The 21,632-nt window shown below is 44.4% G+C and overlaps 2 protein-coding genes across 2 annotated transcripts in view; one reads left to right on the top strand and one right to left on the bottom strand.

The window, feature by feature from the left end:
* Fgb (fibrinogen beta chain) overlaps positions 1 to 1,688 on the bottom strand; it is a 6,730-nt gene extending 5,042 nt beyond the window's left edge. Inside the window, exon 1 of the mRNA XM_038347273.1 lies at positions 1,532 to 1,688. Within this exon, the coding sequence (XP_038203201.1) occupies positions 1,532 to 1,609 (78 nt within the window). The 5' untranslated portion in view covers positions 1,610 to 1,688. The remainder of the gene's footprint in view (positions 1 to 1,531) is intronic.
* A 5,524-nt stretch (positions 1,689 to 7,212) lies between these two features.
* On the top strand, positions 7,213 to 20,814 carry Plrg1 (pleiotropic regulator 1). Its single transcript, XM_038347272.2, has 15 exons — positions 7,213 to 7,331; positions 8,657 to 8,763; positions 10,014 to 10,156; positions 10,721 to 10,774; positions 11,192 to 11,282; positions 11,852 to 11,939; positions 13,833 to 13,934; positions 14,838 to 14,930; positions 16,303 to 16,452; positions 16,612 to 16,713; positions 17,509 to 17,611; positions 18,412 to 18,520; positions 19,249 to 19,388; positions 19,781 to 19,974; positions 20,656 to 20,814. The coding sequence occupies exons 1-15, from the start codon at positions 7,323 to 7,325 to the stop codon at positions 20,713 to 20,715; spliced, it is 1,545 nt and encodes a 514-aa protein (XP_038203200.1). The 5' UTR covers positions 7,213 to 7,322; the 3' UTR covers positions 20,716 to 20,814.
* The last annotated feature ends 818 nt before the right edge of the window (positions 20,815 to 21,632 follow it).

The following is a 21,632-nucleotide window of genomic DNA, read 5'->3' as shown; positions in this document are numbered from 1 at the left end:
TGTGTGTGTGTGTGTGTGTGAGCATTCAGGATAATATGAAAGGTATACATTTCCATACTAAAGACACAGCCCTAATCAGAGCTTGTCTGCTCTAACACCAATTTAATGAAATGTGTTTTTGTTGATTGCAAATATAATTATGAAGAAGAAAACTACCGACTTGTTTACTTATTTTCGTTGGACACAGGTGACGCTGTCTGGCTTGACTAGAGAAGGTAAAGTACAAATACTCAGAAAGCCAATGGGGACACAGGCTAGGGAAAGAGCGCTTACAGAAATAGTTAAAACTGGGAAGCCCACACTGGAGCTTAACTGAAGGGTTAATTTAGTAAGAATCTGAAAGCGCTTTTGAAGTAACTTATGAAAATGTCCCCCAAACACACCTTCTACATTTTCTTTTCTAACCCAGACAATTTTCTTTCTTTTTGTATGCTCAGATAATCTGAATTCTTACATGCCCTTTAATCCAAATGACCCATAGTGAATATGCTCATTGCAATATTAATGTGTATTCTGGTTTCTATTGTAGATGATATACTACACAGAGTAGAATTCATTATGATACAGTTAGTAATAACATTACACTATTTTCTTAAACACGCTTCGTCTTCATGATGTCAGAGTGATATGAATAATAAGCTGGCAAAATTAATGCTTGGCCCGGTGTGATGGCTCAAGTCTACAGCGCAGTTAAGGAGCCGAGCCAAGCAGCATGTGCACCGAATCCAAGCCCTAGGGGCTAGAGGCAAGCGGATCACTATGAGTTCATTAGAGGCCAGCCTGGTCTATCTTAGAGAGTTTCAGAACAGCCAGAGCTATGTAGTGAGAGCCTGTCTTCAAAAAAACAAACCCAAAAAAACTGAGGCAGGAGGATTGCCACAAATTTGAGGCCAATCTGAGATACAAAGTGAAGCCCTATCAAAAAGAAAGAGAGGAAGGAAGAAAAAAAAGAAAGAAAACACAGGGAAGAAAATTTCTACAAGTAAAAAGTTATGTTATATATCAATAATGACAATGAATATTACCTCTGTCAGAATGTTTTAATCTGAAAAATACCCCAAAACTTCATCTTATGATTTTAAAATCATAATTCTTACCCATATTCAGTAATCTTGGGAGTTATATTACTCAGCAAAAGCAAACAATCTACCAATTTTTTCCTTTCAAAAGACTCATCTTTTACCATCATAAAACCTATAAATTTCAAAAATTATCATTATAATTGCAATAATGTATTGCAAGAATTAAGTGAAAATTCATAGAATTAGGAAAAGACAGAAAAACACATCGCACACTAATCAAGCCACCTTCACCCTGTAAAAATAAAGGTGATCAAACCAGAAAACAACATATGACCTTGAAAGATATGAAACATGCTGAAAGTCAGATAGGTCCCTGAAATTAATGATTCAGTTTTGTAAGTACAACCAAGGCTACCTTAATTTAAACAACTATTCACTCAAAATTGTAATTCCAAATTTTATATTACTAATATTAGTAGCGATTGATAATATCTATAAAAAAAAATCACCACATCATCGTAGTCATCGTCAGCAGCCTGAGTTTGAACTGAGAAAACACATAACAGCAGCAACCATAGATACTTCATGGTTTTCAGTTTTCGGAAAATCCCAAGCAGCTGCCCTTTGCCTGCAGACTTAGCTGGGAGACTGTCGATCTTATATATAATGGGTCCTCTCTCAGGCGTGGCTTCAGCAATGGTCACCTCCTGTTAGTTAATATTTGACCTTTAGGTCACCTGTTGGCTGAACCGCTTTATCATTTGAGCAACATCTTCCCAGCAAGCCTTGTTTACCCGTCAGACAGCTCTTCCTCACTGCCTGTCTAAAGCGGACACGCCGAGGCTCTTCAGTTCATTCAGTCAGAGGCAATGATGGGAAATGGGGACATTCTGAAGAGAGCCCCACGTCAGAGGTCTCGTAAGGTGTTCTGACTGGTCCAGGAGCTCACAAAGAAAGTGCAAGAAAAACGTCTGATTCAGACCAAACCGTTTGGCCTGCGCAGGAAGGGCTCAGGGAAACTATAATCTCAGTAAAGAGATGCATGTATGTTCATGCCTTGTGGTGGTCACAACGTCACTTTTGAAAGAGGCCATTGAAGTCAAGTGTTAGTCTACCATCATGTGCCTATCCTTTCTTGTAGATGTTGATCAGAATTATAAAATAACCATTTGTCTAGGCGGTAATAGGCAAACATCAGAGAAAAATTAAAAGTCCTGGCTTCTATTTCTGCCCTTAAGGCTTTTGTATTTTGCCTTTTTTTTAATGGTTATATTTTTCAATCAATTCTAAAAACTGTTATGATATCATAGATTAAAGGTTTCCATATCAAGATTATCATTATAGTAATGGAATACAAGTCAACATTTCATTTTATACTATATACCTTATTTTGTGTTATATTTACATGAACTGATAATTTTACATATGTGAAATCTTCATATGTCTCTTTCAGTTAGTGTGGCCATACAGTAAATGTGGCCTGTTTTCTTCTGTCATTTCTCATAAACCACCACGTCTGTGTTACCCGCTCATCCATTGGCAGTCAGAAGAATCAAGAACCTATGCCACCTACCTAAATCAAACGACGTCCAAAGTCAACAAGTCTCACGTTTCCCGCAAGTCATTGCTCAAAAGCACTTCTGGGTTTGGATGGGAAGTGAAACAATCTCACAGACTTTACAGTTTGGGAAGAAAAAGCAAACGATCTGAGTTTGGAACAAAGTTTCGAAACAGAGACATTGAATTTCTTCTCTTGATAATACAGTGTATCAAGTTCTTTTAGCTTAGACTGTAGAAGCAAAGTCTGAGTTTAGACACAAGAAAACACTGATCTCTTTCCGAGTCTGTGCTTTATTTATCAGGATGCTTAAGCATTCTTTGAGATTCTTTTTATTTTATTTTTTTCTTGGAAAAAATACACAATCTGACAGAAAAATCAAGTTTGTATATGTGTGTTAATCAAAAGGAGATATGAGAATATCCTTCGAATATAAGAAACACATCTTCATGATGTTTATATTTTTGTTGATTTTAAAAGAATGATCTTGAAGAGGATGAATCATGTTTTGAGATGTATGGTATGGCTATATATTTCCGGTCTCTGACAGGTCCCCTCCTAGCAGCAGTGCTAATCATTGTATAAGTCTGTGCATTTTTTAGTCTCTCTATATATGTGCGAGGCAGATCTTGTAAAACACGGAAGTGAAAGTTCTTCAACTACCTCTCCATGCAGCGCAGACCGGCATTCTGAGATTCAACAATCATCCTCCACACAGTGCTTGCGAGCCTTCTAAAGGACAGGTAGCGTGCTACGGTCTGGGGATTCACTGAGGAGCAGAAAAAGAAGGGCATCCCAACGACTGATCACAGAGTAAACACATGAGCTGGCCTCCGTGGATACGTGCCTTGCCGGTGTTCATTACTCTTATTCAGTTCTTAAAACCACCACCTTCCAAAGATGATGAAATTGAGGCTCAGAGGTCAACTCAGCTACCTACAGGCATAGAGGTGGCAAAGGCTGGTACCAGACTTGACGGAGTCTGCCTAACTCAGCAGGCTGTGTTCTGTGCCCACTAAACCGCACTGTCCAATGGAATGCATGGACAAACCAGTACAAACTGTAGAGTTTTACCTGTACCTTATGTCTGTTGCTGCTGCCGTTGGGGCCAGCTCATCTATGGTTATTACAGTCTCTATGATTGGCATACTCATTCTTAACCTCTTAACTTTCATTCATATTTCTCAGCATGGTAGATAGTGTGGGCATGGTTGTTTAGACAGATGTGTAGGTGATACTTCGTAACATCTTCTTTTCTCTAGAGTTAGAGGCAGGTAAACAGCTCCCTGAGTTGTCTAGCAGTTCCAAGCAGACGATTCCATTTCAAGGAGAAGACACACACTAAATGTTTAGCTGTGTTTGCATTCTGACGTCATTGGTGGGAAGGGAAGGGAGTGCTGCTTGCTGAGCCAATACCACTGTGTTTTTCATATTAGTTGATCTTGTTATGTAAGTCAAGGGCAGTCGATCGGTGACAGAGAAAACATGACCCATCCTGCACAGGAGCTTCCTGGCACCAAAGACAGAGACTTGTGAACCCCAATTATCAAGACACTCTTCTTGTGACTTTTTCAGTTCCTGCGAGGCCCAGCCTACATAACACAAGGCGATCTGGGCTAAGTAGCAATTTTTGAATTCCTCCTTTGTGGCAGTGAGGTAGCTCAGTGAGCAAACAGAGACAAGGGTCCAGAGTTCATGTGGAAAGATAAAAAAGAAATAGAAATTAGCTACAGCAACCTTTTTGCTGAACCCTACAGTCAGAGAAGGCATTCGCACAGTGACTTGGTACCAACCTTCCAAAGGAAAATGATCTTTAAAATGAAAAGGGTTTCTGAACTGAGCAGCAGGGGGTGGGGGTGGGACTGAGTAGCAACGATTGCCTGTATCACACACCAGCACCTGAGGTACTTCATATCTGTCAGGTGACTGGGCTCATAAACGCATGCATGAATACATAGGTAAGACGTATCGGTGACCTTGCTTGCCTACACAGGCATGATTGGAAGCCTTACAAGTATTAGTCTTTTAGCATGCTCTCCTTGGCAACAGCTTAAGAATAACGGTCCAGGGGAAATTAGCCCTGGAAAGTTAGAGGCCAGAGCGAACTTCCAGCACAACCACGAGAGGAGTGTGGCTGGGATACCTCCGGTTGGCCTGTCACACTCAGCAGGAGAGAGCATGCGGAGGGATGAAGTATAGGAGGGTCACTGTCTCTGACCTAGTTGACCCTTGAGTGTGTAGCTGATAAGGAACCCGAGGAGCAGGGAGAACAGGGCATTTTCTTCTCTGACCAGCTACAGATCACAGGAGTAAGAGCAGGAGCAAGATGCCCCTCTGCTTCCGTTGTCCTGAGACTCTCTTGGGAGTGAGAGTGGGACCTCAGTGGTCCTGTCAGGATGACGCCACTATGGGTGATTAAGTTAAGGGCGGGCGTGCTAGCCTTACCCCTTGCTAACCCTACCAGTCTCTTAAGCAACTTGATATCTACAAAGAAAGTAAGTAGAGGCTCGAGTCTTGGCAGCACCGCAGAGAGAAGATTCGGCTACTGCGGCTCAAGAGCGATAACATTTCTCTGCTTAATTGTTTGATTCTCCAGTTAAATCTGTTAGGCCCTAGGTCCTTCCAGTAGTGCCTGGTCCCACTTCACCGCGCCTATCACTGCTCAGAAGCCAGGTACACTCTTTGAAGGGAAGTAAAGATTTTTATTGTTGGGCGAGAACAGCTTGGTTAATGAAGAAAGGCTTTCCTTAAAATCCACATTAGTGTTTTCACACACACATAGGCAGCAGTCATCTTTTATCACATTTGTCCTGCTGGCTTAAAGGGAAAAAAAAAAAAAAAAAAAATTCCTCTGCACTCTCGTGAAGAACCACAGTGCCATCTACCGTCCATATAAGGCAGCGCAGGATGTTAACCGAGGCAGAATTCCTTCCTTCCTTCCTTCCTTCCTTCCTTCCTTCCTTCCTTCCTTCCTTCCTTCCTTCCTCCCTCCCTCCCTCCCTCCCTCCCTCCCTCCTACTTCTTCCCTTCCCTTCCCTTCCCTTCCCTTCCCTTCCCTTCCCTTCCCTTCCCTTCCCTTCCCTTTCTTTTGTTTATTTTTCTGTTTTGTTTTATTTTCTCTATGTAGTCCCGGCTGCCCTGTAACTCAGGTTGGCCTCAGACTCAGAGATCTGCCTGACTTGGCCTCCCATGCGCTGTAATTAAAGGCATGAGCCTCTACCTTCTGATTTTCTTTATGGTTTTTTGAGACAGGGTTTCTCTGTGTAGCCCTGACTATCCCAGAACTCACTATGTAGACCAGGTGGGCCTTGAATTATTGAACAGGAGGCAGATCCGCCAGCCTCTGCCTCCAAGTGCTAGGATTAAAGGCGTGTGCTGGCACCCCCAGCTGCAGATGCTGGATCCCTTCAAAAACCTAAGAAAATAAGAGAAGGGCTACGTCAAACAGAAACACCCAGGTTCCTACACAACACAGGAACTCTGCCTATGATATGAGTTATGATCCCAGAACTGGATAATAGGGTCACCTAAGCCCTCTATTAATCTGCTGTTAATTTTCACATGGATGACATAATTCAAGAGCTGAAAGAAGAGCAAAAATCTAGCGTGCTTTTTCTCAGTATATTGCTGTTACAAGTCTGTTTGTAAGTTATGCTCCAGATGACTACAAGTTGACAGATTTAGTAAGAGCTGTCTGGCAGCCATTACATTACCATAGATACATTAAGGTCTTTCTTACGTTTCTTTGGTGTTATTATGATTTAAAATGCTCTTTTCTATGGTTACTGCTATCTCTACGTAAGTTACAATATTATTTAAATCCTCAAAATGTTTTAGAGTTATGGTATTTTCTTGCAAAGTGTACCACCATTGGCCACTTTCACAGAAAATAAGGTCCTTAGGCTAAACTCATATTTAAATTTATAAATGACTACTTTCGGGCTAGAGAGATGGGTCAGCCCTTAAGTTAGGGATCAAAACCAAAAAACAAAACACTAGAAATGGCCGACTTCGGGTAAAAACGTTACTCTAATGATCTTATGAATTTAAAAATAATTTGAGTGAGAGCATTGATTCATATTGCTATATTTGTGTTATATTTTCACGCTCATAAACGTATCCTCCGTATTCTGTGAGAACGGATCAGTGAACGGATCAGGAAGAGGAACTATTAGTGAAAATGCCTTATTTAAGATTGCAAACACCAACGACATCAATTATTTTTACACAGAAAAATATTTGAAAACGCTAGATCATAAACCACAGATTATGCCTGGGTAAAAGACAAAACTTTAATCCTTTAGTATCAGGCCAAATAAAGTAAAAACGTTAAGTTTGTCTATCATTTCTGATCCCTGCGTGAAGGAGCTTTAAACTCCTTCCGGGAGCAGGTCCCGCCCCTAAGCAGGGCTCCAAAGCTGGCGCGCTCGCTCCGCTGCTGCAGGGGACTCCGCCCAGCTTCTCTCCGCCCCGCCCCTCTGCCCGGAGACCCCGCCCATCCCCGCCCAAACCCCGCCCAGCGCCTCCCCGCAGCTCCCGCTCAACTCCGCCTCTGTCCCGCCCCCGCCGCTAGACCCCCCGCCCCTGGCCTCTCCCCTTGCGGCGGGCGGCCAATACGCGTGCGCGGGTGGCGTCACTTCCGCCGACGGGCTCCAGTCTCCGGAAGGAGCTGTAGAATAGTGGCGGTGAATTCTGCGTCGAGTTTCTTGGCTGCTGGAGGAGCTGGCTGAGCCGCGGCGACAATGGTGGAGGTAAAGTCACGCCAGGGAGTCGGTTGTCTCTGGAGCTGTGCTTTGCCTACGGGCGTGCGGGATGCAAGTGCTGGGAATCTGGGGAGAGGAGCTGTGTAGCCGAGACTGGGGGTCCCGGGATCTCGGGGCGAGAGGAAGGCCGATGGCATCCCGGCTCCGAGGTTCCGTCGGCGGGAAGCCTGAGGGAGAACCTTGCGGTCCGTGTGTGTCCCTGGGAGCCGGCGCTGTCCTCGGAGGCGGGCCTTGGGGGATGCTGGTCCTAACTCTCCTGTCAGTGCGGACTGTTACTTTACCCGAGTAAAGCCTGCCCTGCTTGATTGTTTGTGGTTTGTTTTTGCGTCTCCCAAACGTTTCTTAATTTCACCCGCTGCATTCCAGATCTACTGCAGTCCTAGTCTGGCCCAGAATCTTTTGCTGGGACTGATGAATGAGCTTCCGGGGGGCTTGTGTTTAACGAACGCACTGAAGGAGTGTCGTTCACTCCTTCACAAGGAGCTGTATTCAGCCGCCCTCACCACAAACGTAAACAAAATGTGAATTGGTCCTGCTTTACTGCTTAAAGCTCCTTTCTGGCCCAGTGTTACTAGAATAAAAATGTAGGTGTGGCAGAGGTCCGAACCTCGCCCACTCTTGGGGTGGGAGCTAATGGAGACAGAGTTTCTCTGTGTAGCCCTGGCCTCCTGAAACTCCTCCTGTATAACAGGCTAGCGTTACCTGCCCCTGCCTCCCGCCCGAGTGCTGGGATTAACAGTGCGCCAGCACTGCCCAGCCTGGAAGCCTCGTTGTAGGCTACAGCCCTCAGTCCCGCAGCGGTCACAACTGTGCTTCCATTCTGGCATTACCTGAACACCTCTGCATTGGCCTTCCCCTCAGCTTGCAAAGCTCATACCTCTGTCCTATGTAAGGCTGTCTCCCTCTGCTTAAATATCGCCTCAGATAAACCTTTCGTAATTACAGTTAACAATTTTTTTTCCTCTGTCTGACTCATTCCGTTGCCCATTTTTATAGAACCTCCCAAAATGTGGTATTATTTTGCATTATTTTGCTTATTGTTGTCTGTTATTTCTTGAGCACACTACATTGCCAGATACAGTACAAGCTCAGTAAATGTGGATTAAACAAACTACTATCCTAGGTTTCATTCCGTTACTTTACCCAGCGCTCCAGCCAGACAGGAGCTTTCTAATCTTTGCTGTTGACTGCTCCACCTAGTTAGGTAGTGTGGAGCGTGCATCCTTCGGTTCGGTGTATTTAACATTCTAGTGTTGATGCGGGTGTGGGGGTCACTTGCGGTTCAATGTGTGATTTTGGTGGCTTCTTTGCAGGAGGTCCAGAAGCATTCTGTACACACACTGGTGTTCAGATCACTGAAGAGGACCCATGACATGTTTGTAGCTGATAATGGAAAACCTGTGCCTTTGGATGAAGAGAGGCAAGTTTTGTTCCTTTTCAGTCGCTGAAGTATTTAAATTTTAAGATTGATAGAAGAGCGCAGAGAGAAGGTGACATTTGAAGGTGTAAAGTGGTGCAGACACTCACAGGATGCTTGGGCAATAGCCAGTGGCTTTAATCGACTATAAGTAGTTTACTCTTTTTTCTGTTGTCTTATCTTTTACAGTAAAAATCTCATTAGTCAGTCATGAGCTAGAAATATCCAATGTGCTGGTTTTAAGGAGATCATGTATTTGAATGCTTGGCCTCCAGTTGGTGGAACTGTTTGAGAAGGATTACGAGGTGTGACTTAGTTAGAGGAGGTGTGTCACCGGGGTGGGCTGCTCCCAGTTAGCCTGCTCCCGCTCCCCCTTCCCGTGCTTGTGGGTCAGGTATAAGCTATCAACTGCTGCTCCAGCACCTGCCTGCTCTCTCTCTTGGTCCCCAGTTGGGTAGTCAAAGCCTCAAGCCCTCTTGAACCATGAGCCCCAAGTTAAATACTTTCTTTTATGTTGCCTCAGCTATGGTGTTTGTCACAGCAATAGAAAAGTAGGTTATTTTATTTTCGATGAATCACTTCGTGTGTGCTTTCAGCTTTCTTCTCTCAGAGAAATCCTTAGTGAACTGGAATTGGCCGGTACCTCTACTCCATCTTTGCTCTTTAGTGGAATGAACACTTTTCAGGAGCATATTTTGGTTCTCACCAGCCTGAGTCTGGGATTGTGTTGTGTGCAGTACCCTTCTTTGTCCTTTGCTTTTTCTTTCATTTGCATTTATATTTAATTCATAAGGTGGATTTTTTTTAGTAATGTAAGTATATTTCTCTTTAAAATACTGAGCTAATTTAGTGCTTTCATTGGGTCTGACATGTTAGTTAACTAGCAAAGTTATCTATTAGACATTTGAAGATTTTTTTAAAGGTATATTAGTTTGTCTATGCCTTCAGTTCAGTTGGACCCTTGAGGTCTCATCGAAAAGCCTTTATGTTTATTAGGCTGCAAACTAAGGTCCTACTTGGGTTTAGTGAATACTGTATGATAGGTTATGTGAAGAAGTAAATATATATGGTATGGAAATGTATTTTGAAATTTTGTGCTTGTTAAAATACTATTTAACTTGAAAACATCCTGTATCTGTGAGCTGGAATAAAGTATTTGCTTATGTGCTTGTTTTCTGGCTATATGACTATTTCATTGGTGAATATATTTTCAGTATTTAAAGATGCATTTTGTGTTTTTGATTTTTAAATAGTCACAAGCGGAAGATGGCAATCAAGCTTCGTAATGAGTATGGTCCTGTCTTGCATATGCCCACTTCAAAAGAGAACCTTAAGGAGAAGGGACCTCAGAACGCGGCAGAGTCGTATCCCCATAAACAGTATCCTGCCAATCAAGGTGAAGACTCTCAGGTTTATATGTGAACTTTACAATAGAAAAAAATGTTTTCTTAGTGCCCCACTAGGGAAGACTGATAACTTGTACAGTGGAAATTTTGACTTGTCTCTTCAGAGTAGTAGCTGAGAGTCATAGCTGATCACCCCTTGCTAGAAAACAATGTAGTAGCAGGACTCTTAAGAGGTGGACAAGGCTGCAGTGGAGTCTCCAGGGAAACATTGAGGTTTATTACGAACCTGTGGGGAGACCATGTGTCTGGTCTGTAATTCAGGAAGGTGAAGTTGCAAGGAACAAAGAGCATCTCGTATTCCACGTGAAACTGTTTGCCTTGAAGAACAGCCCAGGTAGTCGTCAGTGAATGGGACAGCCTGTGTTCTCAGTATGGCTAGACAGAAATGCGTGGTCACTCTTGCTTTGGTAGAGCTTATAGGCAAAATGATCAACTCCCTTGATTCTGCGGCTCCAGTTTAGTTCAAGAGGAAAACTCTAGTTAATGTTGATGATACATTTTAAAAGATACGTGAATAAAGATAAATATGCTATTAATGAATTTATTTCTTTTAGGACAAGATGTTGAATATCTGGTGACAGGTACACATCCATACCCGCCAGGACCTGGTAGGTGACAAGGCTGTACTAGGCCCACACCACTGCCTCTTCTGTTTAGACAAATGTGTAGGTGCCTGGATACGTACATGAGTGTGGCTGAAATAAACACGAATGTGTGTGTGCGCGCGCGCGTGTGTATGTGTGAGTGTGTGTGTGAGGTTTAAATAACTGCTATTTGCTCATGAACAAAATCATAGAAAGTTAACTTTATTAAATAGTCTTGTATGGCTCTTAATGCCCAGCCACGTGTATTCACATCTGAGCTGGGTGTTAACCAGTGTGCGTTGTGAGAAAGTTAAAAGTGCAGACCAGCTGAACTGGATCACGACTGTCACGACGCTGTCACTGCTTAGAAACTGTGTTCCGCTCCAGTTGTGTTTGGTTACGGTCGACAGCAGTACTGACAGGACTGCTCTATTTCAACAGGTGTAGCCCTGACCGCCGACACCAAGGTCCAGAGAATGCCCAGTGAGTCAGCCGCACAGTCCTTAGCTGTGGCGCTGCCGAATCAGGCCAGGTACGGCTGCTGTGCTGTGACAGATTCCCACCATTGCAGTTGTTGCTTGTTAATGTGTGTGCGTTAGGGAGCCAGCTGCTCCCAGTCTGCCATTAGAAAGAATCCTGTGTGTGTGTGTGTGTGTGTGTGTGTGTGTGTGTACACCATAGTGCTCATGTGAAAATGAAGGACAGCTTTGGCGAGTTGGTTCTCTTTCTACTGTAGGCTGAGGCTGGAGTCAGGTGACTAAGCAAGGCCTTAGCCCACACTGTACCATCTCACTGATCCTCCCTTTACTTGTGTGGATTTCTTACTGCCCTGGGACAGTGTCTGCCTTGTCCCCAGTGCAGGGATCATGAGCACATGTCACTATGCTCTTCCTTCCTTCCTTCCTTCCTTCCTTCCTTCCTTCCTTCCTTCCAGTGGTTTGGGGACTTGAACTTAGGTTCTCGTGCTTTCAGTAGCAAGCACTTTACCAACTGAGTTCTTGCCCAGCTGGCTTACAGAAGTCATAAAAGAAAGTTTGCTTGTTTAGAACACATAACAAGAGAGGTGCTGAGTAATTATTTCATGATTTTTCCATTCTGCAGAGCTGATGCAAATCGTACTGGACCTGCTGGGAGTGAGTACCGACACCCAGGGGCTTCTGACCGTTCCCAGCCCACAGCGATGAACTCTGTAAGTCTCCTGGGTCCAAAAGCTGCAGAATTCTAGCTTTTGGAACCTGATTCCCTCCTTTCCTTTATTTTAAAAGTCTTACGTGGATCTGAAATCACACTGTCCTGGGATCAGTCCTTAGCGTCTCATAGCCCTGAAAACAGTGCTGGAGCCCATTTGGCAGAGACAAAAGCAGATTTCAGAGCGGATCTGCTCAGAATTTTTGTCTCCTTGGGAGGATATAATTTAAGTTTTTTCAAGATAGGGTCTCAGGTAGACCAGGCTAGCCTTGACCCTGTGTAGTCAAGCTAACCTTGAACTCCTGATCCTGCTACCACCACCTGCTGAGTTCCTGAATTACAGACTGAGATTAGCCCAGATCTTCATGCTAGGCAAGCAGTCTCCCAACTAAGCTGCACCCTTGGCCCAGTCAGACCGCCTAAGGGCAGATTTTATAGCTTTAATGCAGTTTTGGATTGGGGCAATGCTGATGGTATATTCTCTAGGTTGTGCACTCTTTATTTAATGTGCTTGGACTGTGAGTGCTTCGGACTAGATCTTAGATTTTTTTTCTTGGAATACTGACATATATGTTACATTCCATCCATGTAAACAAATGCGTTCTGATCACTGTCATCTCCCCCCTTAGCCCTCCTCCTTCTACAGATCCCATCTCCACTTCCATATCTTTGTGTTTGTTTAGTGACCCATGGGTTTAACCAGGCTCTGTGCAGACCGTGGGTTTGGAACTGTCCGATTTGAGCTTGGCGGGTTCAGCAGTAGGTACACACTTGAAGACAATGACCCCTTCTCTCTTAAAAATCTCAGTAGTTTGTAGTCCCTGTCCACAGCTGATTACTGATGGGACCAGTCTGTATAGGCCCATGTGCCCCTCTCTGTCCACAGCTCATAGCTGATGGGGTCAGCTGGTGCAGCTGTTGCAAGCGCAAGACTGCAGCTATGGCTTTAGGCTCAGAAGATGGTGTCGCTCAGCGCTTCCTTTAACTTTTGGCTCTTAGTTTCTTTCCACTTCCTCTTCTGCAGTGTTCACTGAGCATTAGAGGAGATGGTATTAGAGGATTTCCTAGCTGTATGTTTTTGACCAGGTTTATAGTACCATGTGTGGGTTCCCTGCTGTGGAACAGGCCTCAAATCCAAGCAAAGAGCAGTTGGTGACTCCTTTAACAGTTATGTCACTAGTACACAAATGACCACATCTTGCCTCGCCAGTTGGTACTGAAGTTCATAGGAGTCAGAGCCTGGGAGGATCATTGATCCTTTTCTCCTCTGCGAGCCTGTGCGGAACCTTGCAGCTCTGAAAAAGTTGGCTAATAGGGAGAGTTTCCATTTCAGTTCCCAAGTTGTTTTCTCTGTCTTACAGCCCAGGTGTGTGGTGTCTTTAGCTGTAAGGTCTCAACATCTGGTGGGCATATATTAGCATAGACATTAGCTATTGCACGCTCAATCTGAAATCTAAATTAGGCTTGGGTATTGGAGCATTTGCAAGTAAATTTTTGGATTAAGGATGCTGAACCTTTATCAGCTAGTATATATTTTAAAACAATATTTAGTTGCTCTATTAGAAGATGGAGCGACTAAGGGAGGTTACCAAGTTTTTTATAAAGTTGGTTGACAAATAGTTGGCTCAGTTAGGTTTTGAAGTGCACAGAGATATCTGTTCAGAGCACAGGACTATGTCTGCTTCAGTTGTTTTTACTTTCTTTTTAAAAAGAAAGTTCTGGTGAAGCTTTATACTTGTTTTTTTAAGTTAAGAAAAGGTGTTTTAGGTGTCTTCCTCTTCATTTAGTACATCCTTTCATACATCCTCTTTCGGCTTGTACTTTTGAATGAGTGGCTTAGCACCTCCAATGTGTCTGCACGGTAGTTGTGTAACTGGTGACTGTCCATCTCTAGATGATCGTGGAGGCCGGCAATACCAAGAACTCTGCATTAATGGCTAAAAAAGCCCCCACGATGCCCAAACCCCAGTGGCACCCACCGTGGAAACTCTATAGGGTAAGTGGATCTGTTCTTCCTTCTACCTCGGAGCACATTAAGGGCTTCCCGTCAACCAGGACTGAGCTTGGGAACTTAGGGAGTGACCTGAGGGAGGTGGGCTTGGGCACCATGCTGAGATGTCGGGAGCAGTTTCCCAGTGCATCTGGGTTCTGGCTTGTTTTGTTTTTAAATAAAATGCAGTTTAAGGTATTGGTGGATGGTACTAAATGTGGAGAGTGGATAATTAAGAAAGAGAAGCATTTTCTGTGGCAGTGAAGAAGATTCCTTAGAAGTTTTGGCCAGTGATCATCCCTGCTGTAATAAATGATGACTGAAAATACATCAGTCCAAAGATAAAATATGAGCTAGGAAGTGGACAGCCAGCACACCTGTTAAATCCGAGCTAGGACGTGGACAGCCAGCACACCTGTTTTTCAGACACTGTGTCCTCCATACTGGATGTGCGGGTCTGATGAGTGTCACAGATGCAGGTTTGAGTATCCATTGCCGTAATCTCGACACCGCCTCACGGAGCACCGTGTACTATTGTAGTTATATACTCTGTAGTCCTGGCAACTGCTGATTTGTTTCTCTTATTATACTTGCATCTTTTTGTAAAAAAAAAAAATGCCATGAAATTGAAAGTAAGTAGTAGTTCTTTCTTGAGAGTGGTATCATTCACTCGATGATTTTGAGATAATTGCACGCCTTCTCTTGGCTAGTAGTAGGCCATTGACTGTGTAGACGGACCTGAGTTTTGCATTTTCTCTCATTGAAAAGAAGTTCATTTTCTCTCTCTGAATTATATAACTGTCAATTTTTATAGAACCATAGTTTGAAGATGATGCAGGGGTGGTTAAAATTCGGTGCATTTTAACTATCGTATGTATGAGTCTGCTCACTTCCCTTTCTGTTCCCTAGGTTATCAGTGGGCATCTTGGCTGGGTTCGGTGCATTGCTGTGGAACCCGGCAATCAGTGGTTCGTTACAGGCTCTGCCGACAGAACTATAAAGGTAATAAGGAAGGTGTTGGGTCTATTCCTTACGATACTTCCTAGGAGGAATTGATGTTGTAGGTTGTTTTTAAGATTGCTGCATGCAGTAAAATTTACTGTCAGAACTAGCAGCAATGCCTGTTTGCAAAGCGACGTTCAAACTTGTTTTGTAAACATGTTGTTGGCCTACTGCAACTGTTACTGAACGGAGTTTTCATCATGTGATTGCAAAATGGAAGCATACTTCTCTGAGGAGATGTAGGGGAAAGTACTCCGAGAGCCTAGACTACACAGCACGCACTGACAGACCCTCACACGAGGGCATTTCAGTATGTCTGTGTGGATCTGTGTTGCTGTGCCGTGTATGTAAGAGTTGGCTGTTGTTTTCCCTCTGGTGTCACTTTTTTGAGGTGGGGGGGGTCTCTGTGTATAGCCCTGGCTATCTTGGAATGAGCTCTGTAGACCAGGCTGACCTCAAATCCACAGGTAGCCGCCTGCTTCTGCTTCTCTCGTGCTGGAATTAAAGGTGTGTATCGCCATGTCTGGCAAAAATCCTTTTTTTTTTTTTAATTTTGACTCTTGTTTTACTCACATAACACTATCTTAAAAATCAACCCTTTTCTAAAAAAAAAGATTTATTTATTTATATAGTATGTATGCAATGTTCTGCCTGCATGTGTCCCTGCAGGCCAGAAGCTGGCACCAGATTTTATTACAGGTGGTTGTGAGCCACCATGTGGTTGCTGGGAACTGAACCTCTGGAAGAATAATCAGTGCTCTTAACCTCTGAGTCATCTCTCCAGCCACTTAAAGATCCATTCTTAAGAAAAGTTCAGTATTTTTAGTGGGTAGACTATGCGAGTAATTCTATAACCTGCTCCTTACTGTTCAACATTAAAGGTTTTCATTGTGATAAGCCAGCATTGGTTTTTACACAGACTGCTTTTGGTGTGCTGTATTTTTGTTTGCTAGATTGTCGTAACTACACATATTAGCCTGAATGGTTCGGAAAGTGCACATTTCTTCCAAAGTTAGTGAGCTGGTAGTATGGCCCATGTGCTGACCACACAGCCGTCAGAAGGGTGCATTGGGACTGAGTGCAGAGATAGTGGGAGTGAGCGTTTTCGTCATTGGTACTTTTCCTCGGGTGCATTTAATGCAGTATTGTTGGTATTTTCATCATCAGTAAACCTTATGCATTGGGCGTACCAACATTGTCGCCATGTACAAACTCATACCCAGTCTGAATGTGTGCTTTTTCCTGCTGTTATTTGGAGAGGAATCAGTGTAAAGCGTCTTAGTTTTTATGTGTATACATTTACTGTTATGTCACTGTTTGGAATTTTGGTGGGAGGTAACCAGTGTAAAGCAAAGCAATTATTTTATTTCAGATTTGGGACTTGGCTAGTGGCAAGTTAAAGCTGTCTTTGACTGGGCACATCAGCACGGTGCGTGGTGTGATTGTGAGCACAAGGAGCCCCTACTTATTCTCTTGTGGAGAAGACAAGCAAGTGAAGTGCTGGGATCTTGAATACAACAAGGTGAGCCCGCAGCAAAGCACTCAAGCAGCGTGAGCCGCTGTGCGTTGTCTACACAGGGATTGATGGGGCCTTTTGCCTGCTAGGCTGGCTCTCTTGTGGAGCTGTATCCCCAGGTCCCCCTGGTGGTCTTTCTAACTTTGTTTCTGCTCTTATCTTCAGGTTATACGGCACTATCACGGCCATCTAAGTGCAGTGTATGGTCTGGATTTGCATCCCACAATCGACGTCCTGGTGACTTGTAGTCGAGATTCCACTGCACGGGTAAATGAGATGTAGCCGTGTGCTTGTTCGAGGTGCTTTTGTCTTCTCACATGCAAACGTGTTATTTTTCATAAGGAACAATAGATTCTAGATTTATCAACAGCCTGGTCTCTCTTAGGATTCATGACTCTGTGTCTGCTCCATCTCACGCTTCAGTTCTGTGTTTCCTGTTGTTGTTGTCCTGCCCCCACATTGTGACAGCTTTGAATTCTTAGCCTGTGGTTCCCAACCTGTGGGTCGTGGCCCCTTCGGTGGTTAACCAGCCCTTTCATAGGGGTCACTTAAGACCATCCTGCCTATCAAATATTTACATTATGATTTATAATAGCAAAATTACGGTTACGAAGTAGCAATAAAAATCGTTTTATGAGCCGGGCGGTGGTGGCGCACGTCTTTAATCCCAGCACTTGGGAGGCAGAGGCAGGCGGATCTCTGTGAGTTCGAGACCAGCCTGGTCTACAAGAGCTAGTTCCAGAGAAACCCTGTCTCGAAAAACCAAAAAAAAAAATCATTTTATGTTTGGGGGTCAGCACAACATGAAGAGCTGTGTTAAAGGGCTGCAGCATTGGGAAGGTTGAGGACCACGGCCCTGGGCTGTCACAGTGGTCGTCCACTAGCTGTTTAATTCTCTGATAGATCAGTATCCTGATCTTTGACCGTCTCCTGGGCCTCTGTCTCCCCAAAGCACAGGATCATTGTTCTCGTTTGTGCGTTCTCTTCATTGTGTCCAGATGGCTGCTCCGGCAGACATGGGGTGTTCAGGTGTGAGCACCCGTCCTGCTTGTGTTTTCACAGATCTGGGACGTGAGGACTAAAGCCAGTGTGCACACGTTGTCCGGACACACAAATGCAGTTGCTACCGTGAGATGCCAAGCTGCAGAACCACAGATTATCACCGGTATGCTGTGCTTCTCCGCCCTTTTTTTCATCCGGATGCCCTGCAGTCCGCGTCTGCGCTGTGGCTCCCCACCCTCCCCTGCTGTGCTCTAGTGTCTCTGTATTTAGTCATGACGTTTGAAGTTTAGGATTACAAGGGTTTTCTCCTTGTGCTTTTTTATGTATCGTAGGATGTGGTAGGCATTGTAAAGCTGTCTAGAAACCGCTATTAGATGCCCGCAAGTGTCATTCTAGAGTGTCTGACTCTAGTTCCAGAGAGTTAAAGTTAGAAAACGCCGTGCCCCCAATACCTTTCACTTGACTTTGTTACCTAGAGACACTAAGACACAAGATCCAGTTTCCCCCCCCCCCCCCGTCACTGGAGGATAAAATGCAGATTGCTTTGATTTGCTCTTTATATTTTCTGATAGTGGATTGGGTATTTTATTTTTTTACTTTTAAATTTTTATGTGTGTTTGGCCTGAGTGTATGTATGTACATTACATGTGTGCCTGGTTCCCACACAGGACAAAGGAGGTCAGGTTCCCTGGAGCTGAGTTACAGGGTTGTGCACCACTGTGTGGGTGCTGAGCAGCAAAGCCAGGAAGAACTGCTGTTAACCACTGGGCCTTCTCACTAGTGCCTCGTTTGGGCATCTTCAGAGGAACTTAGTTTAAAATAAAACTGCATGTTTAGAACGATTACGCTCAGTGGTGGGGCTTCCATTAGTGTGTGCATGTGTACAGAGGAGCACTCTGTGTTTACTGCGTTCTAACTTGTGGATTCTGCCCATGTCTGTCTCTGTGCGTGTCTTCGTTACAGGGAGTCACGACACCACAATACGATTATGGGATCTGGTGGCTGGGAAGACAAGAGTGACGTTGACCAATCATAAGAAATCTGTCAGGGCTGTGGTCTTACATCCACGACAGTAAGTGCGTTTGCTGCTCAGCCTTCCTGTCTCCGTCTCAGTGAAACTCCAAGACCAGGCTGCTGTGCAGTCCTGCAGCCCGTGCTGCTTTTGGACAGAAATGCTCTGTGGAATGCAGGAGGCAGTCCCTCCTCATAGTGACAGATAGCCCGAGTCATGTGAGACCTGCAGGGCAGTAGGGGGTGGTCCCGGCTGAGTACGTTTGGGACGTGCGGGGTATTGGACGTGCTCTTTACTTGTCATAGACTGGGCATATATGCTGTCCTGTGACACCTGAGACAGACACAGGGTAGTTTCGTCCTTAAGGAGGAAGCCAGTGTACTGGAGGGGCATGGAAGAGGAGCACGAGTCACAGCTGGTCCTCGGGTCAGGCCACACCCCCAATCACCTCGCTGGGCCCCCTCCTTCCCGTTACTGTCCCTTGTTTCCTTCCTTTCCTTCCTCTCTCTTCTCTAGCCTCCCTCTCTTTCCTTCTGTCCCATTCTCCAAGGTTGCCATAGGGTTTTTTGCTCATTGTGTGTGCACATTTGTTATGCTAGGTCAGCGTAGAACACTGAAGAAATAAAAGCATTACTCTGGGATTTCAAATGCCTTCCGCTGTTTGGAAGGCTGCTGGGCCTTGATATTGCTGAGCAGAGATATTGGTGATTTTGCACTGAAGTTGTCTGTCTGGGAGATTCTGTGATGCGGTGGACTTTCCCATGAACTCCTGTCCATCTTTATTCCAGTTACACATTTGCATCTGGGTCTCCAGATAACATAAAGCAGTGGAAGTTCCCTGACGGAGGCTTCATTCAGAATCTCTCCGGTCACAACGCCATCATTAACACGCTGGCAGTCAATGCCGACGGAGTACTTGTGTCTGGAGGTACGCAGGGTTCTACGGTGTGTTGTTTGCCCTTGTGTTGAAGTGGGGGAGCTAGTGTGGTTCTACAGCGTCACAGCTGTGTTGTGATGGTGCTCACTTGCCTGGGGTCCATGTGATGTTCATGACGTCTTGATAACCCGTGCAGCATGTTGTATGTTAGTCCTCCTGGAATCCTATGTGATGAAGGTAGGGAGTTATGCTAGGAATTGTCCCGTGTTTGGTTGGATTTCAAATGTTATGAATTAAACACAAATGAAAGTAGCTAAAACCTTATTAGGGAGTTTGAGTGAGTGTGTGTATGTTCTGTCTTTGTAGCGCTGATGTTGTGTTTAGCTCCTGGGTCATCTGAGCTGTTGAAGGGATAGAAACCTAACCACGCCTTTCCTTCACAGCTGACAATGGCACCATGCACCTTTGGGACTGGAGAACTGGCTACAACTTTCAGCGGGTCCATGCAGCCGTCCAGCCTGGGTCTTTGGACAGTGAGTCAGGAATATTTGCTTGTGCTTTTGATCAGTCGGAAAGCCGGTTGCTAACGGCGGAAGCTGACAAAACCATTAAAGTTTACCGAGAGGACGAGACCGCGGTAAGTGCTGCTTTCCATGTTTGCTTCTTGTTTAGATTTCATCTAATTGTGTTCTCTGTAGAGACAGGGCTTCACATTGTATCTCTGGCTGGCTTGTAACTCACTTTGTAGCTCAAGCTTCTGCCTCTGCCTCCCCAGTCAGGGATTGGGTGTGAGCCAGCACCCAGCTTTTTACAGGCCATTAAAGTGAAAGAGCTGCCACGCCAGTTTAGTGGGGCTTCTCACTTGATAGCCGAAAGAGAAAGACTCCTTACAGTACTGAGGGATTTGTCATCTGCAGTGGTCAGCGTGGCTTCTGTGTGATTCAGTGATGCTGGTGGCTCCATTGTTACATTACTTCTAGACCCAGTTCTTTGTCGGGACAGTTACTGGGAAAACAATAGACTTTAGTAGCAAATAGTAGACTTGTGTGGAAATGAAATCTGGAACCACAGCCTGGGTGGTGGTGAAATATCTAAACAGAAATCTCACTTTGAGGTGACAACTCCAAACTGAATGTGTGATAAACCTGTTCCTTCTTTATTAGATGGGAAAATACCAGAAGTTGGTCAGCTGTTTTTAAAATCCTCAGGATCCATTAAACATGCCCTGCCAAGTAGTGTGGGTTAGCAAAGACAAGGTCTTCTAGTGGGAAGGAAACAAACTAATAAAATAACACTGTGTTTACTGTTCTGTTTTTAGACAGAAGAAACTCACCCAGTCAGCTGGAAACCAGAGATTATCAAGAGGAAGAGATTTTAGTGGGCACTGTCTTCATGGCTCTCCCCCTGTTCCTAGCTTGGCGTTGATGCGGAAGTCACTGCTGCTTTGTACTTTACAATAAACTGCTCCCCGTGCCCATCAGCTGTGTTTATTTCTAAAGTAGACAGCTAAGTGAAGTGCAGCCGTCAGGAACAATGGCTCATTGGTCATTGCTGTTCCTAACACATGCTGCTTTGGCAGGGTTTGTTGTTGTTTATGTCTATAGTTGTTCTTCATGTATGTTCTTCATGTGCAGTCAGGAAATGAGTCCAAGTGAAGCTGCCCTGGATTTGAACAGTTTCAAGTTCTCAGGTCGCATCCTGCATGCTGTCACTGGGTGTAGTAGTTTTCCAGGCCTACGGAAACTCCTGGAATCCTTTGTCCTCTTTCCTTTCTAGGAAGAATCTGACGCGTGCACCCGAGCGCATTGTACACTTGCTCTCTGATCCTTCACACTAACCCGAGGTCCTGTCCATACGGGACTAGTGCGTTAGGATTGTGATCCGACATTTCTCCGTATTCTCTGAAAGGAAACACTAGATCATTAGGGCAAGGTTACTAAGACTACTTATGTAAAATGTATAAGCATTTTTGTAAGCTAGTGGATACTCAAAATTAATGAAGTCGCATCAGATTGATGGCAATGGCTTTGTGAGGTGAGGTAGTGGAAGTACAGGAGAATATTTAGTCTGCTTTATATATTTTGATTATCTTTAGTTCTTAGCATGTATTTTATAAACCAATACAGCAAATCGGGAAGAAAATCAGCATCCCGAGAAGCTAACGTGTCTCAGAAGAAAGCAAAATCAGTGATATCTAGTCCCTGTCTTAGGATTTCTGTGCTGTGATGAACACTATGACCAGAGAGCAAGTTGGGGAGGAAAGGGTTTATTTGGCTTACACTTCCATCACTAAAG

The sequence above is a fragment of the Arvicola amphibius genome, chromosome 11 (genome assembly GCF_903992535.2).
Source record: "Arvicola amphibius chromosome 11, mArvAmp1.2, whole genome shotgun sequence".
NCBI classification, from domain to species: Eukaryota; Metazoa; Chordata; class Mammalia; order Rodentia; family Cricetidae; genus Arvicola; species Arvicola amphibius.
Note: the sequence above shows the minus strand (reverse complement) of the source record. Positions and strands in the feature narration are given on the sequence as shown.